Genomic DNA, 23,845 nt, shown 5'->3' with positions numbered 1-23,845 from the left:
CCTAAATCCATCTGAACAGTGTAACTCCTTGTGTCATATTCTGTCTGCAACCCCCTGGTTTTTCGATCCGGTGTCTTCTTACCTAGCAGTTACTCCACCTGTCACCTCTCTGTCCTCTCTGTGTGGTGTTGTTGGAGTCAGAGCAGACTTCAGATGCAACCTCATTCAAACTCAAGACCATCTCAAATACTCACTCGACTGCACTCTGCCCAGTGATATGAATTCTTGCTCATCAGTTCATAGATTAGCCATTGATATGATTATTCACAATCCTACCTCTAGTTGTCCTGTTTCATGCCTGACACTTTATCCTCATCAATTGCATCTTACCGCTCTGTCTTGGCTCCGAGTTCCACATTCACCCCCCAACTACTTGCTGTGTTATCTCACCACCACTACCTTGGATTCCCTCAGGACCTGTTCACCTGTTCTACTCAGCCAATCCAACCTTGTCTTCCACATCTTGGTTTTCTGCAACTCACCGAGCTCCCCGGACTGCATCCATATCTCCCTGTGTAACAATAAAATATTTTGGTTCATTCATTGTTTCCTCATCTGAGTCTGCTCTTCGGTTCCCGTGTCGTCTGCTTAACACCTTGCATCTGCAAAAACCCAAGCCTTACTTATGAATTCAGTTCTACACATTGGTTTAATAATTTTTTACTAGCTAATTAAATGGAACACAGGATAAAACCACACTTTGCACCGATTGACTGGAGCGTAATACGAAAACAGGTTCCTTAGTGCCACTGGTTCTCCATCCTGGTCCTGGGGACCCAAAGTGGTGCACGTTTTGCCTAGCACTACACAATTCAATTATAACTCATCAAAGGCTTTGATTTGAATCAGGTGTAGTGCTAGGGCAAAAACAAAAATGTGCACCTGTGGTCCCAGGATTGAGAACACTGCCTAGCGGAATGACATAGGATACTTGTTGATTGGAGAGAAAGACAGACACTTAACATGCCTCATTCAGAAACTATTCTCACCTACAATAACCATATACTTACACACAAACTCCACCCGCTTAGCAACAAAATAATGTTTTACCTGAAATGCTTTGGTTGCCTGGGATCTCTTAGTGAACGGGCAGCCCTTGAAAGGCGGCAGCTTGTAAGGATCGATTGTCCGAAATGGTTCAACAACTCTTCTCTACTGTTTGTCCTTCATAGTTGTCTGGTAACCAGTGATTGTGTAGGCCTAAACAGAACTACAGAGTTGATTTTCCTCCATTCGCTCTTGAAGATGCTTCTTCAAGATGGTAGCCAGGCCGTATCGATGGTTCCCAATAGGTTGATGAGAGTAGCGTAATATGATGAGTTTGAGCAGAGTAAAGGATGGTCTTCTTCGAAGCGAAATTTAACTCCTTTATGGCTGCCTCCGTTAACGGGATCGATATGACAACAGTGTGTCACGTTCTGACCATAGTTCTTGTGTGTTTTGCTTGTTTTAGGGTTGGTCAGGACATGAGCTGGGTGGGCAATTCTATGTTGTGTGTCTAGTTTGTCCGTTTCTATGTTTGGCTAATATGGTTCTCAATCAGAGGCAGGTGTTTTGTGTTGTCTCTGTTGGGAATCATATATAGGTGCTTGTTTTTGTGTGGTTTGGGTGGTTGTTTCTGTCTTTGTGTGTTTCTCTGCACCAATAGGGCTGTATCGGTTTGCCACATTTGTTATTGTATCGTGTTCACTGTTTATCTGTTTTATTAACAGTGTTGAGCATACTAGGCTACGCTGCGTGTTGGTCTGATCCTGTTTACACCCTCGTCTCTCGTGAAGAGAGGAAGGCTGCCGTTACACAGTGAAAGTGCAGGGCGCAAATTCAAACACGAAACTCTAATAATTAAAATTCCTCAAACATACATGTATCTCATACCATTTAAAGGTAATCTTGTTGTTAATCCCACAAAGTGTCCGATTTCAAATAGGCTTTTCAGCGAAAGCACCACAAACGATTATGTTTAGGTCACACCAACTAAAGAAAAATTCACAATTTTTCCAGCAAAGAGAGGAGTACAAAAGCAGAAATAGAGATAAAATTATACTTAACCTTTGATGATCTTCATCAGATGCACTCATAGGACTTCATATTACAATACATATGTATGTTCGATTAAGTTCATATTTATATCCAAAACCTCCGTTTACATTGGTGCCATGTTTCAGAATGCTCCAAAATATCTGAGAAAGCAGAGGCCACGTCAAATAAAGAAAAACTGATTTTAGATGAAGAACATGTTTTACATAAAATAAGATACACTGTTCTTAATGCAACCGCGTGTGTCAGATTTTCAAAAAGCTTTCGGCAAAACACAATATTCAATCATCTGAAAACAGCGTTCAGCCAACAAAAAGCAAGCCATAATTGTGCAGTCAACAAAACTCATAAAAGCATTATAAATCTTCATTACTTTTGCTGTCTTTGTCGGAATGCACTCCCAGACTCCCACAAAGAAATGTTCGTTTTTTTCGGTAATGTCATCATTTATGTCCAAATAGCTATTTTTGTCGCGTGTTTGGTATACAAATCCAACGTCAGGAAGCGCGTTCCCTAAAACTGACGAAATGTCCAAAAGTCCGTAACAGTCCGTAGAAACATGTCAAACATGTATTGAATCAATCTTTAGAATGTTTTAACATAAATCTTGAATAAAAGTTCCAACGGAGAATTACATTGACTTCAGATGAGCGATGGACGGACTCCCTCTCATGTGAACGCGCATGGTCAAAGAATGGTCCCTCATGGCAGACTGACTAATTCTCCTCTCATCCAGCCCCCTTCACAGTAGAGTCATCAGACAAAGTTCTACAGACTGTAGAAGCCGTAGGAAGTGAAAACTATCCATATCTCGCTGTGATACAAACTGCCTGGGAGTGACAGATATAGGGGAGGTAATTAGTAAGTGATGGAGTCCAGGTGAGTCTCAATGGTTGTCAGAGCCAGTGATTAGTAAACCGGCAACATCGAGTACCGGCGAGGGAGTTGATGTGACAATACATTTTTTATGACATCACAAAATAAAACAAAATGAGTGTTCTATAGATCACCTCTGACCATTCCCTACATTCTAAATATTGTTCCAATTTCAATTTTGAATGTGTTAGAGTTTCAGCTGGAAAAAGGTCTGTTGAGACAAAGCACATTCCTTTGGTGAATTTTGAGAGCACAGGTCTGGATCTTCTTCCCTTGATTTACAACAAGATATGAGTGTTAAAATCCCACTAGTTCTATCCTACCCCCCTCTATGGGTGAAGGGGGATAGTTGAGTGTCATCCGCATAGCAATGTAGAGACCATGTAAGGATATGACAGAGCCGAGTCGCTTGGTGTATAGAGAGAAGAGGAGAGCACCTAGAACCAAGCCCTGTGGGACACCAGTAGTGAGTGTGTGGGTGCAACACAGATTTCTCCCATGTCACCTGGTAGGAGCGGCCTGCCAAGTAGGATGCGATCCAGAGAAAGTGCAGAGCCTGAGACACCCAGCCTGAGAGGGTGGAGAGGAGGGATCTGATGGTTCCCGGTGTCAAGGCAGTGGATAGACTAGGAGGATGAGAACAGAGAGAGAGTCAGCTTTGCAGTGCGGAGAGCCTCCTAACACAGAAAAGCGCAGTCTCATTTGAGTAACCTGCCTTAACGCCTGACTCGTTAGGGTCAATAAGATCGTTATGAGAGAGATAACAAGAGAATTGATCAGAGACAACACGCTCAAGTACTTAGGAAAGGAAAGGGATACAGGTCTGTAGTTTTTTAGTCAGAGGGATGCAAACCAGTGGTCAGGGATGAGTTTAGTGAGGAATGGGAGAAGATCTCCAGAAATGGTCTGGAGAATGATGGGTTGAGCGAGCAGGTTGTTGGGCAGCCAGACCTCATTAGTCACAGGATTTAATCTGGCGGGAGAAAAGAGTCAAGGAATAGGTAAGTTCTGTGTGAGTGGGACCAGTGGACTCAATAGACTGAGTGAATGAGAGCGGATGTCAACCTTTTCAGTGGTTGACAAAGTTGTCTGTAGAGAGAAAGGAGGGGGGAGAAGGTGGAAAATAGTATCCTAGGTTTAGAGGCAGAAGCTTAAATTTAGAGTATAGAATGGGCTTTAGCAATGGATACAGAGGAAGAGAGGTAGAGAGGGAGTGAAAGGATTATTGGTCCTCCGAAGTTTAGTTTCTCATTTTTGCTCAGCTGCCAGCAGCCCTGTTCTGTAAGCTCGCAATGAGTCACTCAGCCACAGAGAAGGGCAGAGCCAGCCGGGTGGAAAGGGGGCAGTGCGAGTCATAGGATGCAGAAGGAGGAGTAGGATCGAAGAGGCAAAATCAGGAGAAAGGAGGGAGGAGGATTTAGCCAAAGGGAGAGATGATAGGATAGTAGAGAGTAGTGAGAAGTGAAGATTTTGATGTGCATGACCATCTGGGTAGGGGCTGAGTGGCTAGGGTTGGAGAAGGGAAGACAGAAAAGGAACAAAGAAGTGATCAAAGACCTGGAGGGGGTTGCACTGAGATTAGTAGGCAAACAGAGTCTAGTAAAGATTACGTCAAGGGTATTGCCTGCCTTGTGAGTTGGAGGGGATTGGGAAAGAGTGAGGTCAAAAGAGGCAAGGAGGGGTACGAGAGAGTTGGATAGAAATGAATCGAAGGCAGACGTCAGGAGGTAGTCGCCCAGTACGAAACGCGGTGAACCATCTTCAGGAAATGATCTTCTCAAGGTGTCAAGCTATTGAGAAACTCTCCAAGGGCACCTGGTGGGCGATAAATGACAATGTTAAGCTTGAGTGTTCAAGTGACAGCATGGAATTCAAATGAGCAAATGGACAGGTAAAAGGGGGAGAAAAAGAGAAATCTCCAGTTAAGAGAATGAGTAGACCTGTTACCACCACCTCGACAATCGTCAGATGAAGAGAGCAGCTGGAGTAGCAGTGATTTCTGGGGTGATCCATGTCTGTCAGGCCAAAAGGTCAAGGACTGAAGAGCAGCATAGGCTGAAATGAACTCGGCGTTCTTGACCGCAGATCGGCAGTTCCAACACTTCCAGAGACCCGGATTCCACATGGGTTGTGCGCGCAGAGTACACAAATTAGAAGGGTTGCAGCCAAGGGTGGGGACCGTCTGTAAAGCCTACAGGGAGAGGAGCGAACAGGTATAGAAACACACTCATAGTTGCCAAAGTACAAAAGAGCAAAATTAGATCATCAGAAAATAAGTAGGATACTCAAGTGAGAGAGTGGTGTGGAGCCTTCCTCGATGAACTCTGCAGAACAACTTGGTAGAACTGTCTTAGTTTCGCAGACAAGACTGCTACTGGCATGACCGTCGCTTACAGCTGCTGCGAGGAACCAGGGGAGACTGAAGTACTAACACTAACTGTTAATTGCCTAGCAGAGGTAAAGTGCACACCTCCCTGTACTAATTGCTGATTGCCAATGAGAGGAAAAAAGAACACTCACTCTCCAATACAGCCACTGATTATGAAATCAACAAACAGTCCCAAGTTGCCCTTTCCCTTAATCCTGGTTGATGTGTCAACAATCATCTGCAAGTCATGAGCAGTCAGCAGTTCACACATCAAGTAGGCTACATGGAGCCTGGGAAGCTGGATATATACACTCAGAAAAGAGGGGAAACCACTCCCCCTCCAATACAGTCACTGATTACCAAAACAAATCTCAAATTGCCCTGCCCCTTGATCCAGGTTGATGTGTCAAAAATAATTTGGAAGTTATGAGCAGTCAGCAGTTCACACACCAAGTGGCTTACTGCAATGATTGGCAGCACCTAAAGTAGATGGCTCTAGCTAGCAAAAATACCGCATCCTGGCAGTCTTCGACCACCCGCCCGAGGGTAGAGCGGCGGGTGAACGTCTCTTCCACCTGAGGCAGGGGATGAGGAGTGCCCAGGAGTTCGCCCTGGACTTCCGGACCCTGGCCGCCGGAGCGGGATGGAACGACAGGGCCCTGATCGACCACTATCGCTGCAGCTTGCGCGAGGATGTCCGTTGGGAGTTGGCCTGCAGGGACACCACCCTCACCTTTGACCAGCTGGTGGACCTGCCCATCCGGCTGGATAACCTGCTGGTCACCCRCGGACGTTCAGACGCGGCTCTGTCGGTTCCATCTCACAGCACCACCGCTCCGGTGCCTATGGAGCTAGGGGGTGCTGCGCTCAGGGAGGCCGGAGGAGGGGTTTTCACGTGCACCATCTGTGGCCGCAGAGGTCACACTGCCGGTCGGTGTCGGGTTGGTTCCTCTGGGGGTCGAGGCAGCAGGCAGAGCGCTCTGGCGTCATCCCAGGTGAGCTTGCAACATTCTCACCCAGAGCCCTCTGTTGCCCACCTGTTTTTGCAAGCCAACTTTCCTGAGTTTTCCCCGCATTCCCAGCATAAGGCGCTCGTCGATTCAGGCGCGACTGGGAATTTTATCGACAGAGCATTCGCCCATAGTTTAGGGATCCCCATTGTTCCAGTGGTTAGGCCCTTTCCAGTTCACTTGTTGGACAGTCGACCATTAGGGTCCGGCGTTATCAGGTAGCCCATTACTCCTTTGGTCATGGTGACGCAGGGGGGTCACAGGGAGAGAATCAGTCTCTTCCTCATTGACTCTCCTGCGTTTCCCGTGGTGCTAGGCCTTCCCTGGTTAGCCTGTCATGACCCCACTGTTTCATGGCAACGGAGGGCTCTCACGGGGTGGTCGCGAGAGTGCTCGGGGAGGTGTTTGGGGGTTTCCATTGGTGCGACTACGGTGGAAAGTCCAGACCAGGTCTCCACCGTGCGCATTCCCCCCGAATATTCCGATTTGGCTCTCGCCTTCTCTAAGACTCAATTACCACCGCATCGTCGGGGGGGGTTGTGCAATAAACCTTCAGGTAGACGCCGCACTTCCCAGGAGTCACGTGTATCCCCTGTCACAGGCGGAAATGGCGGCTATGGAGACATTTGTCTCCGAATCTCTGCGTCAGGGGTACATTCGGTCCTCCACTTCACCCGCCTCCTCGAGTTTCTTTTTTGTGAAGAAGAAGGAGGGAGGTCTGCGCCCGTGTATTGACTATCAAGCACTTCACCAGATCACTGTGAAGTACAGTTACCCGCTACCTCTCATAGCCACAGCGATTGAGTCAATGCACGGGGCGCACTTCTTCACTAAACTAGATCTCAGGAGCGCTTACAACCTGGTGCGTATCCGGGAGGGAGACGAGTGGAAGACAGCATTCAGTACCACCTCAGGGCATTATGAGTACCTCGTCATGCCGTACGGGTTGATGAATGCTCTGTCAGTCTTCCAAGCCTTTGTGGATGAGATTTTTAGGGACCTGCACGGGCAGGGTGTAGTGGTGTATATCAATGACATTCTGATATACTCCGCTGCATGCGCCGAGCATGTGTCCTTGGTGCGCAAGGTGCTTGGTCGACTGTTGGAGCATGACCTGTATGTCAAGGCTGAGAAATCCCTGTTCTTCCAGCAGTCCATCTCCTTCCTAGGATACCGCATTTCCACCTCAGGGGTGGAGATGGAGAGTGACCGCATTTCAGCCGTGCGTAATTGGCCGACTCCCACCACGGTAAACCAGAGGTTTATCCGAGGTTTTGGTCAGGTAGCGGCTCCCATTACCTCACTGCTGAAGGGGGGCCCAGTGCTTTTGCAGTGGTCAGCTGAGGCGGACAGGGCTTTTGGTCACCTAAGGGCTCTGTTTACCTCGGCTCCCATGCTGGCGCATCCAGATCCCTCTTTGGCGTTCACGGTGGAGGTGGACGCGTCCGAGGCTGGGATAGGAGCCGTGCTCTCTCAGCGCTCGGGTACACCACCGAAGCTCCGCCCCTGTGCCTTCTTCTCGAAGAAGCTCAGCCCGGTGGAGCGAAACTATGATGTGGGGTACCGGGAGCTGTTGGCTGTGGTCAAGGCGTTGAAGGCGTGGAGACATTGGCTTGAGGGAGCTCAACATCCTTTTCTCATCTGGACTGACCACCGCAACCTGGAGGAGATCCGGGCAGCGAGGAGACTGAATCCTCGTCAGACAAGGTGGGCCATGTTTTTTACCCGTTTTGTTTTCACCCTTTCTTTCAGACCAGGTTCCCAGAATGTTAAGGCAGACGCACTTAAAGGCATGCACCAACAACACAGAGTAACACATGGGATAAACAAACGTGCAGTCAATAACACAGTAGAAAATCTGTATACAGTGTGTTCAAATTAAGTAAGGAGGTAAGGCAGTAAATAGGCCTTAGTGGCGAAGTAATTACAATTTAGCAATTAACACTGGAGTGACAGATGTGCAGATGAGGATGTACAAGTAGAAATACTGGTGTAAAAAACAAAAAACAAATACGGGGATGAGGCTTCTGGTGTTAACATGCATGAACCCAAGGCATTTCCCGTTACAGAAGTCAACAAATTAGAGTACCTGAGGACACACAGGGCCTGGGTTAACCTCTACATCACCCGAGGAACAGAGGAGGAGTAGTATAAGGGTACAGCTAAAGGCTATAAGAACTGGTCGTCTAGTGCGCTCGGAACAGAGAGTAAAAGGAGCAGATTTCTGGGTGTGATAGGATAGATTCAGGGCATACTGCACAGACAAGGGCATGGTAGGGTGCGAGTACAATGTAGGTAAACCTAGGCATTGAGTGGCGATGAGAGAGGCTGTATCTCTGGAGTCGCCAGTTAAGCTAGGTGCGGTCTCCGCATGTGTGGGGGATGGGGTAAGGGAGCTAACCGAGGCATGTAGAACGGGACTAGGGGCTCTGCAGTAAAACAAAACAATGAGAGCTACCCTAAACAACAGTATACAAGGTATATTGTCATTAGAGGGAGGCATAAAGCAATCACAAGTGTTGATTGGGAGGGCTAAGACAACAACGGGTAAACAGCTAAGACAACAATAACGGGTAAATGGCGATGAATGGGCAGAGAGGGTCAGTTAGCTATACACACAGGGCCTGAGTTCGAGGCTGGGGCCGACAGATAAACCAAATTAAGTACCTTGTTAATGAACAGTCCAGTAGCCATCAGCTGTGTAGCCGAGTGATCATAGGGTCCAATAAGCAGCAATGGACGAAACAGGGAGCCGCTCGGCAGTTGTCACTACGCTAGGCAAGCGTGAGACACAGTGCACAGAGAGTTAGCGGGCCGGGGCTTGTAGCTGGGTCCTCACTGACATCCACGACGCAGAGGCCGGTTGAGAGCACATCTGCCAAAATACGTCAGCAGACTAGTCATGATGGATTGGCGGTGCTCCGTGTCGACAAAGGGTCCAGGCCAATTGGCAAGAAAGGTTTTGTAGTTGGTGTACCTCGTTTGCTAGCCGGGGGAATGGGCCTAGCTTTAGGCTAACTGGTGCTTCTGGACAAGGGCGTTAGCCACGATAGCCACTCAATAGCAGCTAGCTGCGATGATCCGGTGTAATGGTCCAGAGCTTGCGGCAGGAATCCGGTGATGTAGTGGGGGAAAAAGCCGTCCGATATGCTCAGGGCTGATATTGTGCTGTGCAAACTGGCAGATACTATCCAGGCTATCCTGGCTAAAGCGGCTGGTGTCTGTGCTAAAGGTAAAGACTGCTAGCAGTGGCTAACAATGACTAAATAGCTAGTAGCTAATTAGCTGACTAGCTTCTCACTATAATTACTATAATTACATTGACGACGTTGTCCCCACAGTGACTGTACATATTTAACCAAAAGTAATGGTTTACAGGCAGGCTACCGCTTTCAAGGAACGGGACATGGACGCTCACAAGAAAGCCCGCTACTACCTCCGACAAGCCATCAAACATGAAAAAGGTCAATATAGGACTAAGATAGAATCCTACTAGACCTGCTCCGATGCTCGTCGGATGTGGCAGGGTTTGCAGACTACAAAGGGAAACCGAGCCATGAGTTGCCCAGTGACGCAAATGTCCCAGACGAGCTGAATGCCTTCTATGCTTGCTTCGAGGCAAACAACACTGAGCCAGGCATGAGAGCCCCTGCTGTCCCTGACAACTGTGTGATCTCTCTCTCTGTGGCCGATGTGAGTAAGACTTTAGAACAGGTTAACACTCGCAAGGCCGCAGGGCCAGACTGAATACCAGGGTGTGTTCTCAGAGCATACGCAGACCAGCTGGCATGTTTCTTCACAGACATTTTCAACATCTCCTTGTCCCAGTCTGTAATCCCAACATCTTTCATCTGCAACCATGAAATGTTTGAAAGTCTGGTCATGGCACACATCAAACTATCATCCCAGACACCTTTCACCTCTCGTACTCCGTGTTCACCCACAAATATTTGAACACGCACAGCTCCATAATATTATTGTTGATTTTTTTAATGAATCTTTTTTTTTTTTTAACGATGAACCTGTTTCTGATTTTCCAATTGTCCTTGTATTAGCTCTTGCTAAGTCAATAACACAATTTACACATTCTCCTCTATGTATTTTGAATTACATCTGAGAAATCAGGTGTCAAAACCAGCCTTATAATGTTTTCTAGCTAGTTTTAGAGTGAAGACATTGGCCGTGTTAGAGAGGATCAAAACCTTAATGTATCATTGGTAAATTGTGACTGACTGACTGACTGATCTACAAATAATAATGAGTAGTCATTTATGATGCAGGTTTCTTTGTAGATCAGTCAGTTGGCAGTCGCCTGCACTGTTGGCTGCTATGTCAAACAAGCCTAATGGTTAGCTAAAACAGCCAGTGGCAGGTGTTGCTAACAACTGCTCATTTAGTGATTATGTAACTACCATCACATTAGGGTTTTATTAAGAGTTTTTGACGTTATAAAAACAGTGGTCTTTGACATCCAACTCGCCAGCATACAGTATGGCACATTCTCAGTCCCAAGTTGTCAAATGACACATAACTTGATGGCACGACTCTGCAAAAAAATATTGATTTGTCTAATTCATGTAGCTAGCTAGTTATGTGTGTTGTAGTCCTCATTCTAATCAGGCAACTTATAATGTACATTGCATCTCCTCAATAAGTGAAATATAACTCTTAACCTGTAAAAGCATGGAGAATTAGGGCTACCATAGACTCAGGGAATGTAAATAAATTGTGGTTGTGATGTACCTAGCAAATCATACTTTTACCCAATATGCTGTTTTCTAACCCAGTTAGCCACAATCTGGATAGACTAACTGAGTAGTAACTGATCATGAACATTTTGAAACACTGTTGTCAAAAAAGGTTGTTGATTCTCTGTTCATTTGATTCTCATCAAATAAATGTTAAACTTTTCTGAACCATTATGGAACAGGGAGATTATCATAGAATAGCTGATGTTGTCATGGTGGACATGGGATTCATATGTGATCCAGAAACAAATAATATTGACATCAAATTAAAGTTGGATAATTTATGGAGTGAGAAGATTCCATTTTATGGTTAACACAAAAGTTCAATAAAGAAGTGGTCAGATGACGCAGATGCCAAACTACAGGACGGTTTTGCTAGCACAGACTGTAATATGTTCCGGGATTCTTCCGATGGCATTGAGGAGTATACCACCTCAGTCACTGGCTTCATCAATAAGTGCATTGATGACGTCATCCCAACAGTGACCGTATGTACATACCCCAACCAAAAGCAATGGATTACAGGCAACATTCGCACTGAGCTAAAGGGTAGAGCAGCCGCTTTCAAGGAGCCAGACAATAACCCGGAAGCTTAGAAGAAATCCCACCATGTCCTCTGACAAACCATCTAATAGGCAAGTGTAAATAGGACTAAGATTGAATCGTACTACACCGGCTCCAAAGCTCGTCGGATGTGGCAGGGCTTGCAAACCATTACAGACTACAAAGGGAAGCACAGCCGCGAGCTACCCAGTGACACAAGCCTATCAGACAAGCTAAATTACTTCTATGCTCACTTCGAGGCAAGTAACACTGAAACATGCATGAGAGGATCAGCTGTTCCAGACAACTGTGTGATCACGCTCTCCATAGCCAATGTGAGTAAGACCGTTAAAAAGGTCAACATTCACAGGGCCACAGGGCCAGACAGATTACCAGGTGTACTCCGAGCATGCGCTGACCAACTGGCAAGTGTCTTCACTGACATATTCAACCTCTGTCTGAATCTGTAATAGCAACATGTTTCAAGCAGACCCCAATAGTCCCTGTGCCCAAGAACACTAAGGTAACCAGCCTAAATGACTACCTACCCGTAGCACTCACGTCTGTAGCCATGAAGTCCTTTGAAAGGCTGGTCATGGCTCACATCAACACAATTATCCCAGAAACCCTAAACCCTAAACCCACTCCAATTTGTAAACCGCCCCAACAGATCCACTGATGATGCAATCTCTATTGCACTCAACACAGCCCTTTCCCACCTGGACAAAAGGAACACCTATGTGAGAATTCTGTTCATTGACTACAGCTCAGCGTTCAACACCATAGTGCCCACAAAGCTCATCACTAAGCTAAGGACCCTGGGACTAAACACCTCCCTCTGCATCTGGATCCTGTACTTCCTGACGGGGTGGTAAGGGTAGGTAACAACACATCCGCCACGCTGATCCTCAACACGGGGGCCCCTCAGGGGTGCGTACTCAGTCCCCTACTGAACCCTCTGTTCACTCATGACCGCATAGCCAGGCACGACTCCAACGCCATCATCAAGTTTGCCGATGACACAACAGTGGTAGGCCTGATCACCGACAACGATGAGACAACCTATAGGTAGGCGGTCAGAGACCTGGCCATGTGGTGCCAGGACAACAACATCTCCCTCAATGTGATCAAGACAAAGAGATGATTGTGGACTACAGGAAAAGGAGGACCGAGCATGCCCCCATTCTCATTGACGGGGCTGTAGTGGAGCAGGTTAAGAGCTTCAAGTTCCTTGGTGTCCACATCACCAACAAACTATCATGGTCCAAAAACACTAAGACAGTCATGAAGTGGGCACAACAAAGCCTATTCCCCGTCAGGGGACTGAAAAGATTTGGCATGGGTCCTCAGATCCTCAAAAGGTTCTACAGCTCCACCATCTGGAGCAGGTATTCCCAAACTGGGGTACAATGTTGTCGGGGGTACGCCAACTAAAAATGTGATTCACATTTATTTAAAAAATTTAAAAAATATTCACATTTTCAAACAGTCCATTTAGTAAGGCCCATAGAGACACATACCAGCTCTACTGGTAGTACTGCCAGAAGACAAGCATCTCTGTTGGTAGGTGATCAATTAAAGAAAATAAGAACAATATGATCAAATACAAATTAATTACTTAAAAATCATACAATGTGATTTTCTGGATTTTTTTAAAATATTTTTTTAGATTCCGTCTCTCACAGTTGAAGTGTACCTATGATAAAAAATTACAGACCTCTACATGCTTTGTAAGTAGGAAAACCTGCAAAATCGGCAGTGTATCAAATACTTGTTCTCCCCACTGTATATACATTTGCATACAAAAAACAGTTTTTGCTTTGTCATTATGGGGTATTGTGTAGACTGATGAGTAAAAACTATTCAAACCATTTTAGAATAAGGCTGTAACGTAACAAAATGTGGAAAAAGTCAAGGGGTCTAAAAACTTTCCGAATACACTGTATGTATGCAATGGGTGTCACTGCCACAATCTATTGTTTCTATTAAAGGTTTTGTGGGACCTGTTCCACAATGAAAAAAAGGCTTTTTAAGTCTTCTAGGGACCCAGTCACGTGGAAACATGACTATGGTACTTCAGCACTCTATAGGCCTCTCTGCTGTGTTGCTGAGTCAGGGGTTTACACAATGGGGCCCACAGATTCTTTGGGTTTGGTCAGGTATAAAAGTAAGGGTTAACACAGACAGGACATCAGTTTAGCAACAGCACAGCAACTCAGTGAACAACAATGACCACCACCGGCATGAACATGGGAAGAGTAAGCATTATTAGAAAATGATTTCAAATACATTAATCTCTATATTATCCTTACATCTTTACATTCACAACTAAAAGCCTCTTATATTTGTTGTATTTATTGAATTATACATTGAGAAATAATAAATAAATACCTTTTATTTTCAGGCTACCTTCTATGAGGACAGGAACTTCCAGGGCCGCTCTTATGAGTGCAGCTCCGACTGCCCTGACATGTCTTCCTACATGAGCAGCTGCCAATCCTGCAGAGTTCAGAGTGGCTGCTTCATGGGGTACGAGCGCCCCAACTACATGGGAAACCAGTTCTTCATGAGGAAGGGAGAGTACTCAGACTACCAGAGTATGATGGGAATTACCGATGGTATCAGGTCCTGCCGCATGATCCCCATGGTAAGCCATATGATATTCAGGCTGCTGTAACAATCCCACTAGAAGTAGCTGTGTGAAGTCCATAATCACACAAATCATATTGGCCCTGTGAGCTTATCAACAGTATGGTGTAGTCAGCAATTATTTCAAATATTTGTATTTCCCAAATAACAGCACCGTGGAAACTTCAGGATGAGGATCTACGAGAGGGAGAACTTCGGAGGTCAGATGCACGAGATGATGGACGACTGTGACTCCATACAGGAGCGTTACCGTATGTCTGACTGCCAGTCCTGCAACGTGATGGACGGCCACTGGCTGATGTATGAGCAGCCCCATTCAGAGGCAGGCAGATGTACATGAGGCTGGGAGAGTACAGGAACTTCAGAGATATGGGCATGGGAATGGGAGGCATGAGCGGTGGCATGAGGTTCATGAGCATGAGGCGTATCACTGATATGTGCTAGAAATGTTGTATTGACCAAATAAACAGTGATTGGTAATCCGTAGCAATTGAGTGTGCTGCATAATTTCAATATTTTGGTGTTTTGTAATTACATCTGTAGATATATAATTTATTATATTATATAATTGACGCAGGTCACTAGATATGGCATACCCACTGATGTTAAAGGGACATTCATCATCATCATTCAGACACATCTGTTTCAAATAGTTGTTTTCCTGGCATTGTTACTAGAAAGATTTGAATAACAATTACAGTTGAAGTCGGAAGTTTACATACACCTTAGCCAAATACATTTAAACTCAGTTTTTCACAATTCCTGACATTTAATCCTAGTAAAAATTCCCTGTCTTAGATCAGTTAGGATCACCACTTTATTTTAAGAATGTGAAATGTCAGAATAATAGCGGAGAGAATGATTTATTTCAGCTTTTTTTTTTCATCACATTCCCAGTGGGTCAGAAGTTTACATACACTCTTTGTATTTGGTAGCATTGCCTTTAAATTGTTTAACTTCAGTCAAACGTTTCGGGTAGTCTTCCACAAGCTTCCCACAATAAGTTGGGTGATCTTTGACCCATTCCTTCTGACAGAGCTGGTGTAACTGAGTCAGGTTTGTAGGCCTCCTTGCATCACACACGCCTTTTCAGTTCTGCCCACAAATGTTCTATAGGATTGAGGTCAGGGCTTTGTGATGGCCACTCCAATACCTTGACTTTGTTGTCGTTAAGCCATTTTGCCACAACTTTGGAAGTATGCTTGGGGTCATTGTCCATTTTGAAGACCCATTTGTGACCAAGCTTTAACTTCCTGACTGATGTCTTGAGATGTTGCTTCAATATATCCACATAATTTTAATTCCTCATGATGCCATCTATTTTGTGAAGTGCACCAGACCCTCCTGCAGCAACGCACCCCCACAACATGATGCTGCCACCCCATGCTTTACGGTTGGGATGGTGTTCTTCGGCTTGCAAGCATCCCCCTTTTTCCTCTAAACATAACGATGGTCATTATGGGCAAACAGTTAAATTTTTGTTTCATCAGACCAGAGGACATTTCTTCAAAAAGTACGATCTTTGTCCCCATGTGCAGTTGCAAACCGTTGTCTGGCTTTTTTATGGCGGTTTTGGAGCAGTGGCTTCTTCCTTGCTGAGCGGCCTTTTAGGTTATGTCGATATAGGACTCGTTTTACTCTGGATATAGATACTTTTGTACCTGTTTCCTCCAGCATCTTCACAAGGACCTTTGCAGTTGTTCTGGGATTGATTTGCACTTTTCGCACCAAAGTACGTTCATCTCTAGGAGACAGAACTTCCTGAGCGGTATCATGGCTGCGTGGTCCCATGGTGTTTATACTTGAGTACTATTGTGTGTACAGATTAATGTGGTACTTTCAGGCGTTTGGAAATTGCTCCCAAGGATGAACCAAATGAACCAAACAATATTTTTCCTGAGGTCTTGACTGATTTCTTTTCCAATGATGTCATGCAAAGAGGCACTGAGTTTAAAGGTAGGCCTTGAAATACATCCACAGGTACACCTCCAATTGACTCAAATGATGTCAATTAGCCTATCAGAAGCTTCTAAAGCCATGACATCATATTCTGGAATTTTCCAAGCTGTTTAAAGGCACAGTCAACTTACTGTATGTAAACTTCTGACCCACTGGAATTGTGATACAGTGAAATATAAGTGAAATAATTTCTCTGTAAACCCACTGTTGGAAAAATTACTTGTGTCATGCACAAAGTAGATGTCCTAACCGACTTGCCAAAACTATAGTTTGTAAACAAGAAATTTGTGGAGTGGTTGAAAAACAAGTTTTAATGTCTCCAACCTAAGTGTATATAAACTTACAGTTGAAGTCGGAACTTGTACCCTATACCATAAAGCCAACTAAATGTTGTTGTGGGTATTACTTATTGACTGTCATAAAGCTTTTCAAATAGACGATAAAGATGGATTTTGATGTTAACTGTTACACACTCCTCTTGGAGGGAACGCAACACCCTGCTACACTCAACTCCCACGTGGAGTGAAAGAGGTATGTGACTGCAGGTGCGGGTAAGGATGACAGAGGCAGAATATAATACCATTAACAGGGAATTTATTTCTTCCTTCACACGGTAATTTGGGAAAAAGGGTCTGGACGGAACCAAAGCAAAGAAAGTAAAAGTTAATGAGCCCCCTCTCCTACCTACCCACAATTTACCTAACTACCACCAACTGGTGCACTAACCAATCTCTCTTTCTCTCTCTCTCTCTCTCTCTCTCGACAACCAACACAGGACATACCAAGAAGCTCTCTCGTAACATTAACACTAATGCATTAGTCAACTTGTAGAGCGAACAAACTTAGCTAATCATACACATTGCGCTTCTGCACAAACATCCAATCAACCTTTGTCTCCAACATGAGCCAGTCTCTAATAAACACTAAAACATATTGCTACAGTTTACTTAATCTTTTCTTTACATCATTATACAACTTCAATTATAAAGGTGCCATGGTAATTGTCAATAAACAGAGTAAGATAGTGTAAATGGTAATTGCACATACAGCTTTTTTCCAAATAACCAGCAGAGAAAAATAGTCAAATCAAGACAAAATAAATTATATATTTTTTCTGTTGAATTTTTTTATTTTAATTAAGAGACTTAAAATACCCTCCACAGCCATATTATTGGCATTGTGTGGCTCAGTTGGTAAGAGTGTGGCGCTAGATTCGTTATTATTATTATTTGTATTATTATTATTATGAAAATATGTAATATTAGCAATACTGATGTGATTTATATTGAGGCTCATGTTGCAAGTTGTAGGATAATAATTGTTAATGGAAAACATCCCCTCCTGTAACATTTTCAATAAAAAAAGTGTGTTTTCAATATAATCCTTGTTAGAGCTTCTATTTGTGTCCGCAATTTCCAAATTTTGTTACGTTACAGCATTATTCTAAAATTCACTAAATACATTTTTTCTTAAATGGAAGAAGTTTGGAACCACCAAGATTATTCCTAGACTGAGCAATCGGGGGAGAAGGGCCTTGGTCTGGGAGATGAACAAGAACCCGATCGTCAGTGTGATAGAGCTCCAGAGTTCCTCTGTGGAGATGGGAGAACCTTCCAGAAGGACAACCATCTCTGCAGCACTCCACCAATCAGGCCTTTATGGTAGAGTGGCCAGACAGAAGCCACTCCTCAGTAAAAGGCACATGACAGCCCGCTTGGAGTTTGCCAAAAGGCACATAAAGGACTCTCAGACCATGAGAAACAAGATTCTCCGGTCTGATGAAACCAAGATTGAACTCGTTGGCCTGAATGTCAGGCGTCACGTCTGGAGGAAACCAGACACCGCTCATCACCTGGCCAATACCATCCCTACAGTGATGCATGGTGCTGACAGCATCAAGCTGTGGGGATGTTTTTCACGGCAGGGACTGGGAGACTAGTCAGGATCGAGTGAAAGATGAACAGAGCAAAGTACAGAGAGATCCTTGATGAAAACCTGCTCCAGAGCGCTCAGGACCTCAGACTGGGGCGAATTTCCACCTTCCAACAGGACAACGACCCTAAGCACACAGCCAAGACAACGCAGGAGTGGCTTCCGGACAAGTCTCTAAATGTAACAAAATGTGGAAAAGTCAAGGGGTTTGAATACTTGAATGCACTGTATATACAGTACCAGTCAAAAGTTTGGGCACACCTACTCATTCAAAGGTTTTTCTTTATTTTTACTATTTTCTACATTGTAGAATAATAGCGAAGACATCAAAACTATGAAATAACACATATGGAATCATGTAGTAACCAAAAATATATATTTCATATTCTTCAAAGTAGCCACCCTTTTCCTTGATGACAGCTTTGCACATTCTTGGCATTCGCTCAACCAGCTTCGTGAGGAATGCTTTTCCAACAGTCTTGAAGGAGTTCCCACATATGCTGAGCACTTGTTGACTGCTTTTCCTTCACTATGCGTTCCTACTCATCCCAAACCATCTCAATTGGGTTAAGGTCGGGTGATTGTGGAGGCCAGGTCATCTGATGCAGCACTCCGTCACTCTCCTTGGTCAATTAATCCTTACACAGCCTGGAGGTGTGTTTTGGGTCATTGTCCTGTTGAAAAACAAATGATAGTCCCACTAAGCGCAGATGGGACAATCAACCAGATGGGATGTGGTAGCCATGCTGGATAAGTGTGCCTTGAATTCGAAATAGATCACTGACAGTGTCACCACCAAAGCACACCCACACCATCACACCTCCTCCTCCATGCTTCACAGTGGGAACCTCACATGCGGAGATCATCCATTCACCTACTCTGCGTCTCACAAAGACACGGCGGTAGGAACCAAAAATATCAAATTTGGACTCATCAGATCAAAGGACAGATTTCCACTGGTCTAATGTCCATTGCTCGAGTTTCTTGGCCCAAGCAAGTCTCTTCTTATTATTGGTGTCCTTTAGTAATGGTTTCTTTGCAGCAATTCGACCATGAAGGCCTGATTCACGCAGTCTCCTCTGAACAGTTGATGTTGAGATGTGTCTGTTACTTGAACTCTGTGAAGCATTTATTTGGGCTGCAAATTCTGTGGCTGGTAACTATATTGAACGTATCCTCTGCAGCAGAGGTAACTCTGGGTCTTCCCTTCCTGTGGCGGTCCTCATGAGATCCAGTTTCATGCCAGCTTGATGGTTTTTCAATTAACAGGCACACCTGTTAATTGAAATGCATTCCAGGTGACTACCTCATGAAGCTGGTTGAGAGAATACCAAGAGTGTGCAAAGCTGTCATCAAGGCAAAGGGTGGCTACCTAGAGGAATCACAAATTTAAAATATATTTTGATTTGTTTAACTCTTTTTTGGTTACTTCATGACTCCATGTGTTATTGTATAGTTTTGATGTCTTCCCTATTATTCTACAATGTATAATAATAAGTATGTGTGTCCAAACTTTTGGCTGGTACTTTTGACTGGTACTGTATATACTGTATAAACAGTGCATTGGCCAGGGACGCAGCCATGGGTGGGCCTGGGAGGGCATAGGCTCACCCACTTGGGAACCATGTTCAACCAACCAATTCCCACCAAAAGGGCTTTATTACAGACAGAAATACTCCTCAGCCAACCCCACCAAATTCTCTAAAACTACGTTGGAGGTGGCTTTTTGTAGAGAAATTAACATTACATCTCTGGCAACAGCTCTGTTGGACATTCCTGCAGTCAGCATCGCAATTGCATGCTCCTCAAAACATGAGACATCTGTGGCATTGTGTTGAGTGACAACACTGCACATTTTAGAGTGGCCTTTTATTGTCCCCAGCACAAGATGCACCTGTGTAATGCTCATGCTGTTTAATCAGTGTCTTGATATGCAACACCTGTCAGGTGGATGGATTGTCTTGGCAAAGGAGAAATGCTTACTAACAGGGATGTAAATAGATTTGTGCGCAAAATTGGAGAGAAATACGTTTTTTGTGCATATGGAACATTTCTGGGATATTTTATTTTAGCTCATGAAACATGGGACCAAAACTTTAAATGTTGGGTTTATATTTTTGTTCAGTAATACTTCCAGGGACACTTTAATCTAAATGACCTTCAACATTGCTTTTAAGGCAGAAAATTCTAATTTTGCCCCCCGTTTGACTGTACATAATAACCCTTTCCCGTCTGTGGAGACAAAGAGTTGGAGCAATGCATGCAGCTGACTCATGTGTTTAATACAATGGAACCGGAGATTCTTTGGATGTCACATCAGGTATAAAACAAGCTGCACACTAGCATAGCTATAGCATTGCTCAAAAGAACCGTAAACATGCACGGAAAGGTGAGTTCACCAGTTATTTTCAGTTTAGAGGTCAAATTATCGGATTAATGCTGTATATACAGTAAGTTTATTAGCAATATGTACAGTATTTACAGTAATAACACTATACAAAGTGCAATAATGCAGTACAGTGTGCCATTGTATTGTAACCAACAAAAAAGATAAAGTTCTAGAAAGTTCTGAACACATTCTGGTCACGTATTGTTCTGGCTAATTGCAAGAGTGTTTGTTGCAGATCATCTTCTACGAGGACAAGAACTTCCAGGGTCGTTCCTATGAGACCAGCCAGGACTGCCCTGACATGTCCTCCCACCTGAGCAGGTGCCACTCCTGCAGGGTTGAGAGTGGTTGCTTCATGGTCTACGATCGCCCCAACTTCATGGGAAACCAGTACTTCATGAGGAGGGGCGAGTACCCTGACTACCAGCGTATGATGGGTTTCAATGACTGCCTCCGATCCTGCCGTAACGTCCCCATGGTATGAACCACTACAACACATCTCTCACAACAGTTTGTTTTTAATCAACTTATCCCATGTTCAAAATGTATGTTAACAGCACAGAGGAAACTACAAGATGAGGATCTACGAGAAGGAGAACTTCGGAGGTCAGATGCACGAGATGATGGATGACTGTGACTCCATCATGGATCATTTCCGCATGTCTGACTGCCAGTCCTGCAACGTGATGGACGGCCACTGGCTGATGTACGAGCAGCCCCACTATAGAGGCAGGCAGATGTACATGAGGCCTGGAGAGCACAGAAATCTCAGGGAGATGCAGGGACACAATGGAATGAAGTTCAGTTCCATCAGAAGGATCACCGACTCCTGTTAAATTCACAGGACCGACCACTTGTTCAATGAAACGGTTGATTTTTAAATAAAAATTTGTTTTTCTTATTTAATATCAAGTTTTTTGTCTTGTTCTGCAAAAATCTAATGTTACCCAACAAAACACATTTTCACCAGTCCAGTCCCGCTCTGTCATGATTCAAATATTTAAGTGTAATTTTCCATGAGTGGTTGAAACTCCAATGATCCTATACTCTTTTTACTTTTGAATAAAATCACCAAATTAGGCAGGGTACACCATAGTATCACTCTACTACTGGAGCCCAATTTAGTAGAACTAGAGTCCCATGATTAGATAAAAAAAAGATAAGGGGAAAGTGTTGGACGTGGTAATATAACTATCAATGCATAGCTTTTGCCTAATTTTATTTTATTTATTTATTTCACCTTTATTTAACCAGGTAGGCCAGTTGAGAATAAGTTCTCATTTAAAACTGCGATCTGGCCAAGATAAAGCAAAGCAGTGCAACACAAACAACAGCACAGAGTTACACATGGAATAAACAAACGTACAGTCAATAACACAATAAAACATTTTTTTTAAATGTCTACAGTATATACAGTGTGTGCAAATGGTGTGAGGAGGTAAGGCAATAAATAGGCCATAGTAGCGAAGTAATTACAATTTAGCAAATTAACACTGGAGTGATAGACGTGCAAATGATGATGTGCAAGTAGAAATACTGGCGTGTAATAGAGCAAAAAAGTAAATAAAAACAATATGGGGATGAGGTAGGTAGATTGGATGGGCAATTTACAGATGGGCTGTGTACAGCTGCAGCGATCGGTAAGCTGCTCAGATAGCTGATGTTTAAAGTTAGTGAGGGAGATATGAGTCTCCAACTTCAACAATTTTTGCGATTCGTTCCAGTCATTGGCAGCAGAGAACTGGAAGGAAAGGCGGCCAAATGTGGTGTTGGCTTTGGGGATGACCTGTGAGATATACCTGCTGGAGCGCGTGCTATGGGTGGGTGTTGTTATCGTGTCCAGTGAGCTGAGATAAGGCGGAGCTTTACCTAGCAAAGACTTATAGATGACCTGGAGCCAGTGGGTCTGGCGACAAATATGTAGCGAGGGCCAGCCGAATAGAGCATACAGGTCGCAGTGGTGGGTGGTATATGTGGCTTTGGTGACAAAACGGATGGCACTGTGACAGACTGCATCCAGTTTGCTGAGTAGAGTGTTGGAGGCTATTTTGTAAATGACATCGCCAAAGTCAAGGATCGGTAGGATAGTCAGTTCTACGAGGGTATGTTTGGCAGCGTGAGTGAAGGAGGCTTTGTTGCAAAATAGGAAGCTGATTCTAGATTTAATTTTGGATTGGAGATGTTTAATATGAGTCTCGAAGGAGAGTTTACAGTCTAGCCAGACACCTAGGTACTTGTAGTTGTCCACATATTCTAAGTCAGAACTGTCCAGAGTAGTGATGCTAGTCGGCGGGCAGGTGCAGGCAGCGATCAGTTGAAAAGCATGCATTTCGTTTTACTAGCGTTTAAGAGCAGTTGGAGGCCACGGAAGGAGTTTTCTATGGCATTGAAGCTCGTTTGGAGGTTTGTTAACACAGTGTCCAAAGAAGGGCCAGATGTACGCAGAATGGTGTCGTCTGCGTAGAGGTGGATCAGGGAATCACCCGCAGCAAGAGCGACATCGTTGATATACAGTTGAAGTCGGAAGTTTACATACACCTTAGCCAAATACATTTAAACTCAGTTTTTCACAATTCCTGACATTTAATCCTAGTAAAAAGCCCCTGTCTTAGGCCAGTTAGGATCACCACTTTTTTTTAAGAATGTGAAATGTCAGAATAATAGTAGAGAGAATGATTTATTTCAGCTTTTTTTTCTTTCAACACAGTCCCAGTGGGTCAGAAGTTTACATACACTCAGTTAATATTTGGTAGCATTGCCTTTAAATTGTTTAACTTGGGTCAAATGTTTCGGGCAGCCTTCCACAAGCTTCCTACAATAAGTTGGGTGAATTTTGGCCCTTTCCTCCTGACAGAGCTGGTGTAACTGAGTCAGGTTTATAGGCCTCATTGCGCGTACACGCTTTTTCAGTTCTGCCCACAAATTTTCTATAGGATTGAGGTCAGGGCTTTGTGATGGCCACTCCAAAACCTTGACTTTGTTGTCCTTAAGCCATTTTGCCTCAACTTTGGAAGTATGCTTGTGGTCAATGTCCATTTGGAAGACCCATTTGCGACCAAGCCTTAACTTCCTGACTGATGTCTTGAGATGTTGCTTCAATATATCCACATACTTTTAAATCCTCATGATGCCATCTATTTTGTGAAGTGCACCAGACCCTCCTGCAGCAAAGCACCCCCACAACATGATGCTGCCACCCCCGTGCTTCACGGTTGGGATGGTGTTCTTCGGCTTGCAAGCCTCCCCCTTTTTCCTCTAAACATAACAATGGTCATTATGGCCAAACAGTTGAATTTTTGTTTCATCAGACCAGAGGACATTTCTCCAAAAAGTA

The 23,845-nt window shown here is 44.3% G+C and overlaps 1 protein-coding gene and 1 pseudogene across 1 annotated transcript; both read left to right on the top strand.

Moving 5' to 3' along the window:
* The first annotated feature begins 13,766 nt into the window (after nucleotides 1–13,766).
* On the top strand, nucleotides 13,767–14,717 carry LOC111976983 (gamma-crystallin M3-like; annotated as a pseudogene).
* A 5,759-nt stretch (nucleotides 14,718–20,476) lies between these two features.
* On the top strand, nucleotides 20,477–21,417 carry LOC111976999 (gamma-crystallin M3-like). The gene is made up of 3 exons (XM_024006234.1): nucleotides 20,477–20,511; nucleotides 20,747–20,989; nucleotides 21,069–21,417. Exons 1-3 carry the CDS (start codon nucleotides 20,500–20,502, stop codon nucleotides 21,345–21,347), a joined length of 534 nt encoding a protein of 177 aa, XP_023862002.1. The 5' UTR covers nucleotides 20,477–20,499; the 3' UTR covers nucleotides 21,348–21,417.
* Nucleotides 21,418–23,845: the final 2,428 nt, after the last annotated feature.

This window comes from Salvelinus sp. IW2-2015, linkage group LG2 (genome assembly GCF_002910315.2).
Source record: "Salvelinus sp. IW2-2015 linkage group LG2, ASM291031v2, whole genome shotgun sequence".
NCBI classification, from domain to species: Eukaryota; Metazoa; Chordata; class Actinopteri; order Salmoniformes; family Salmonidae; genus Salvelinus; species Salvelinus sp. IW2-2015.
This window is presented reverse-complemented; position numbering and strand designations above follow the sequence as displayed.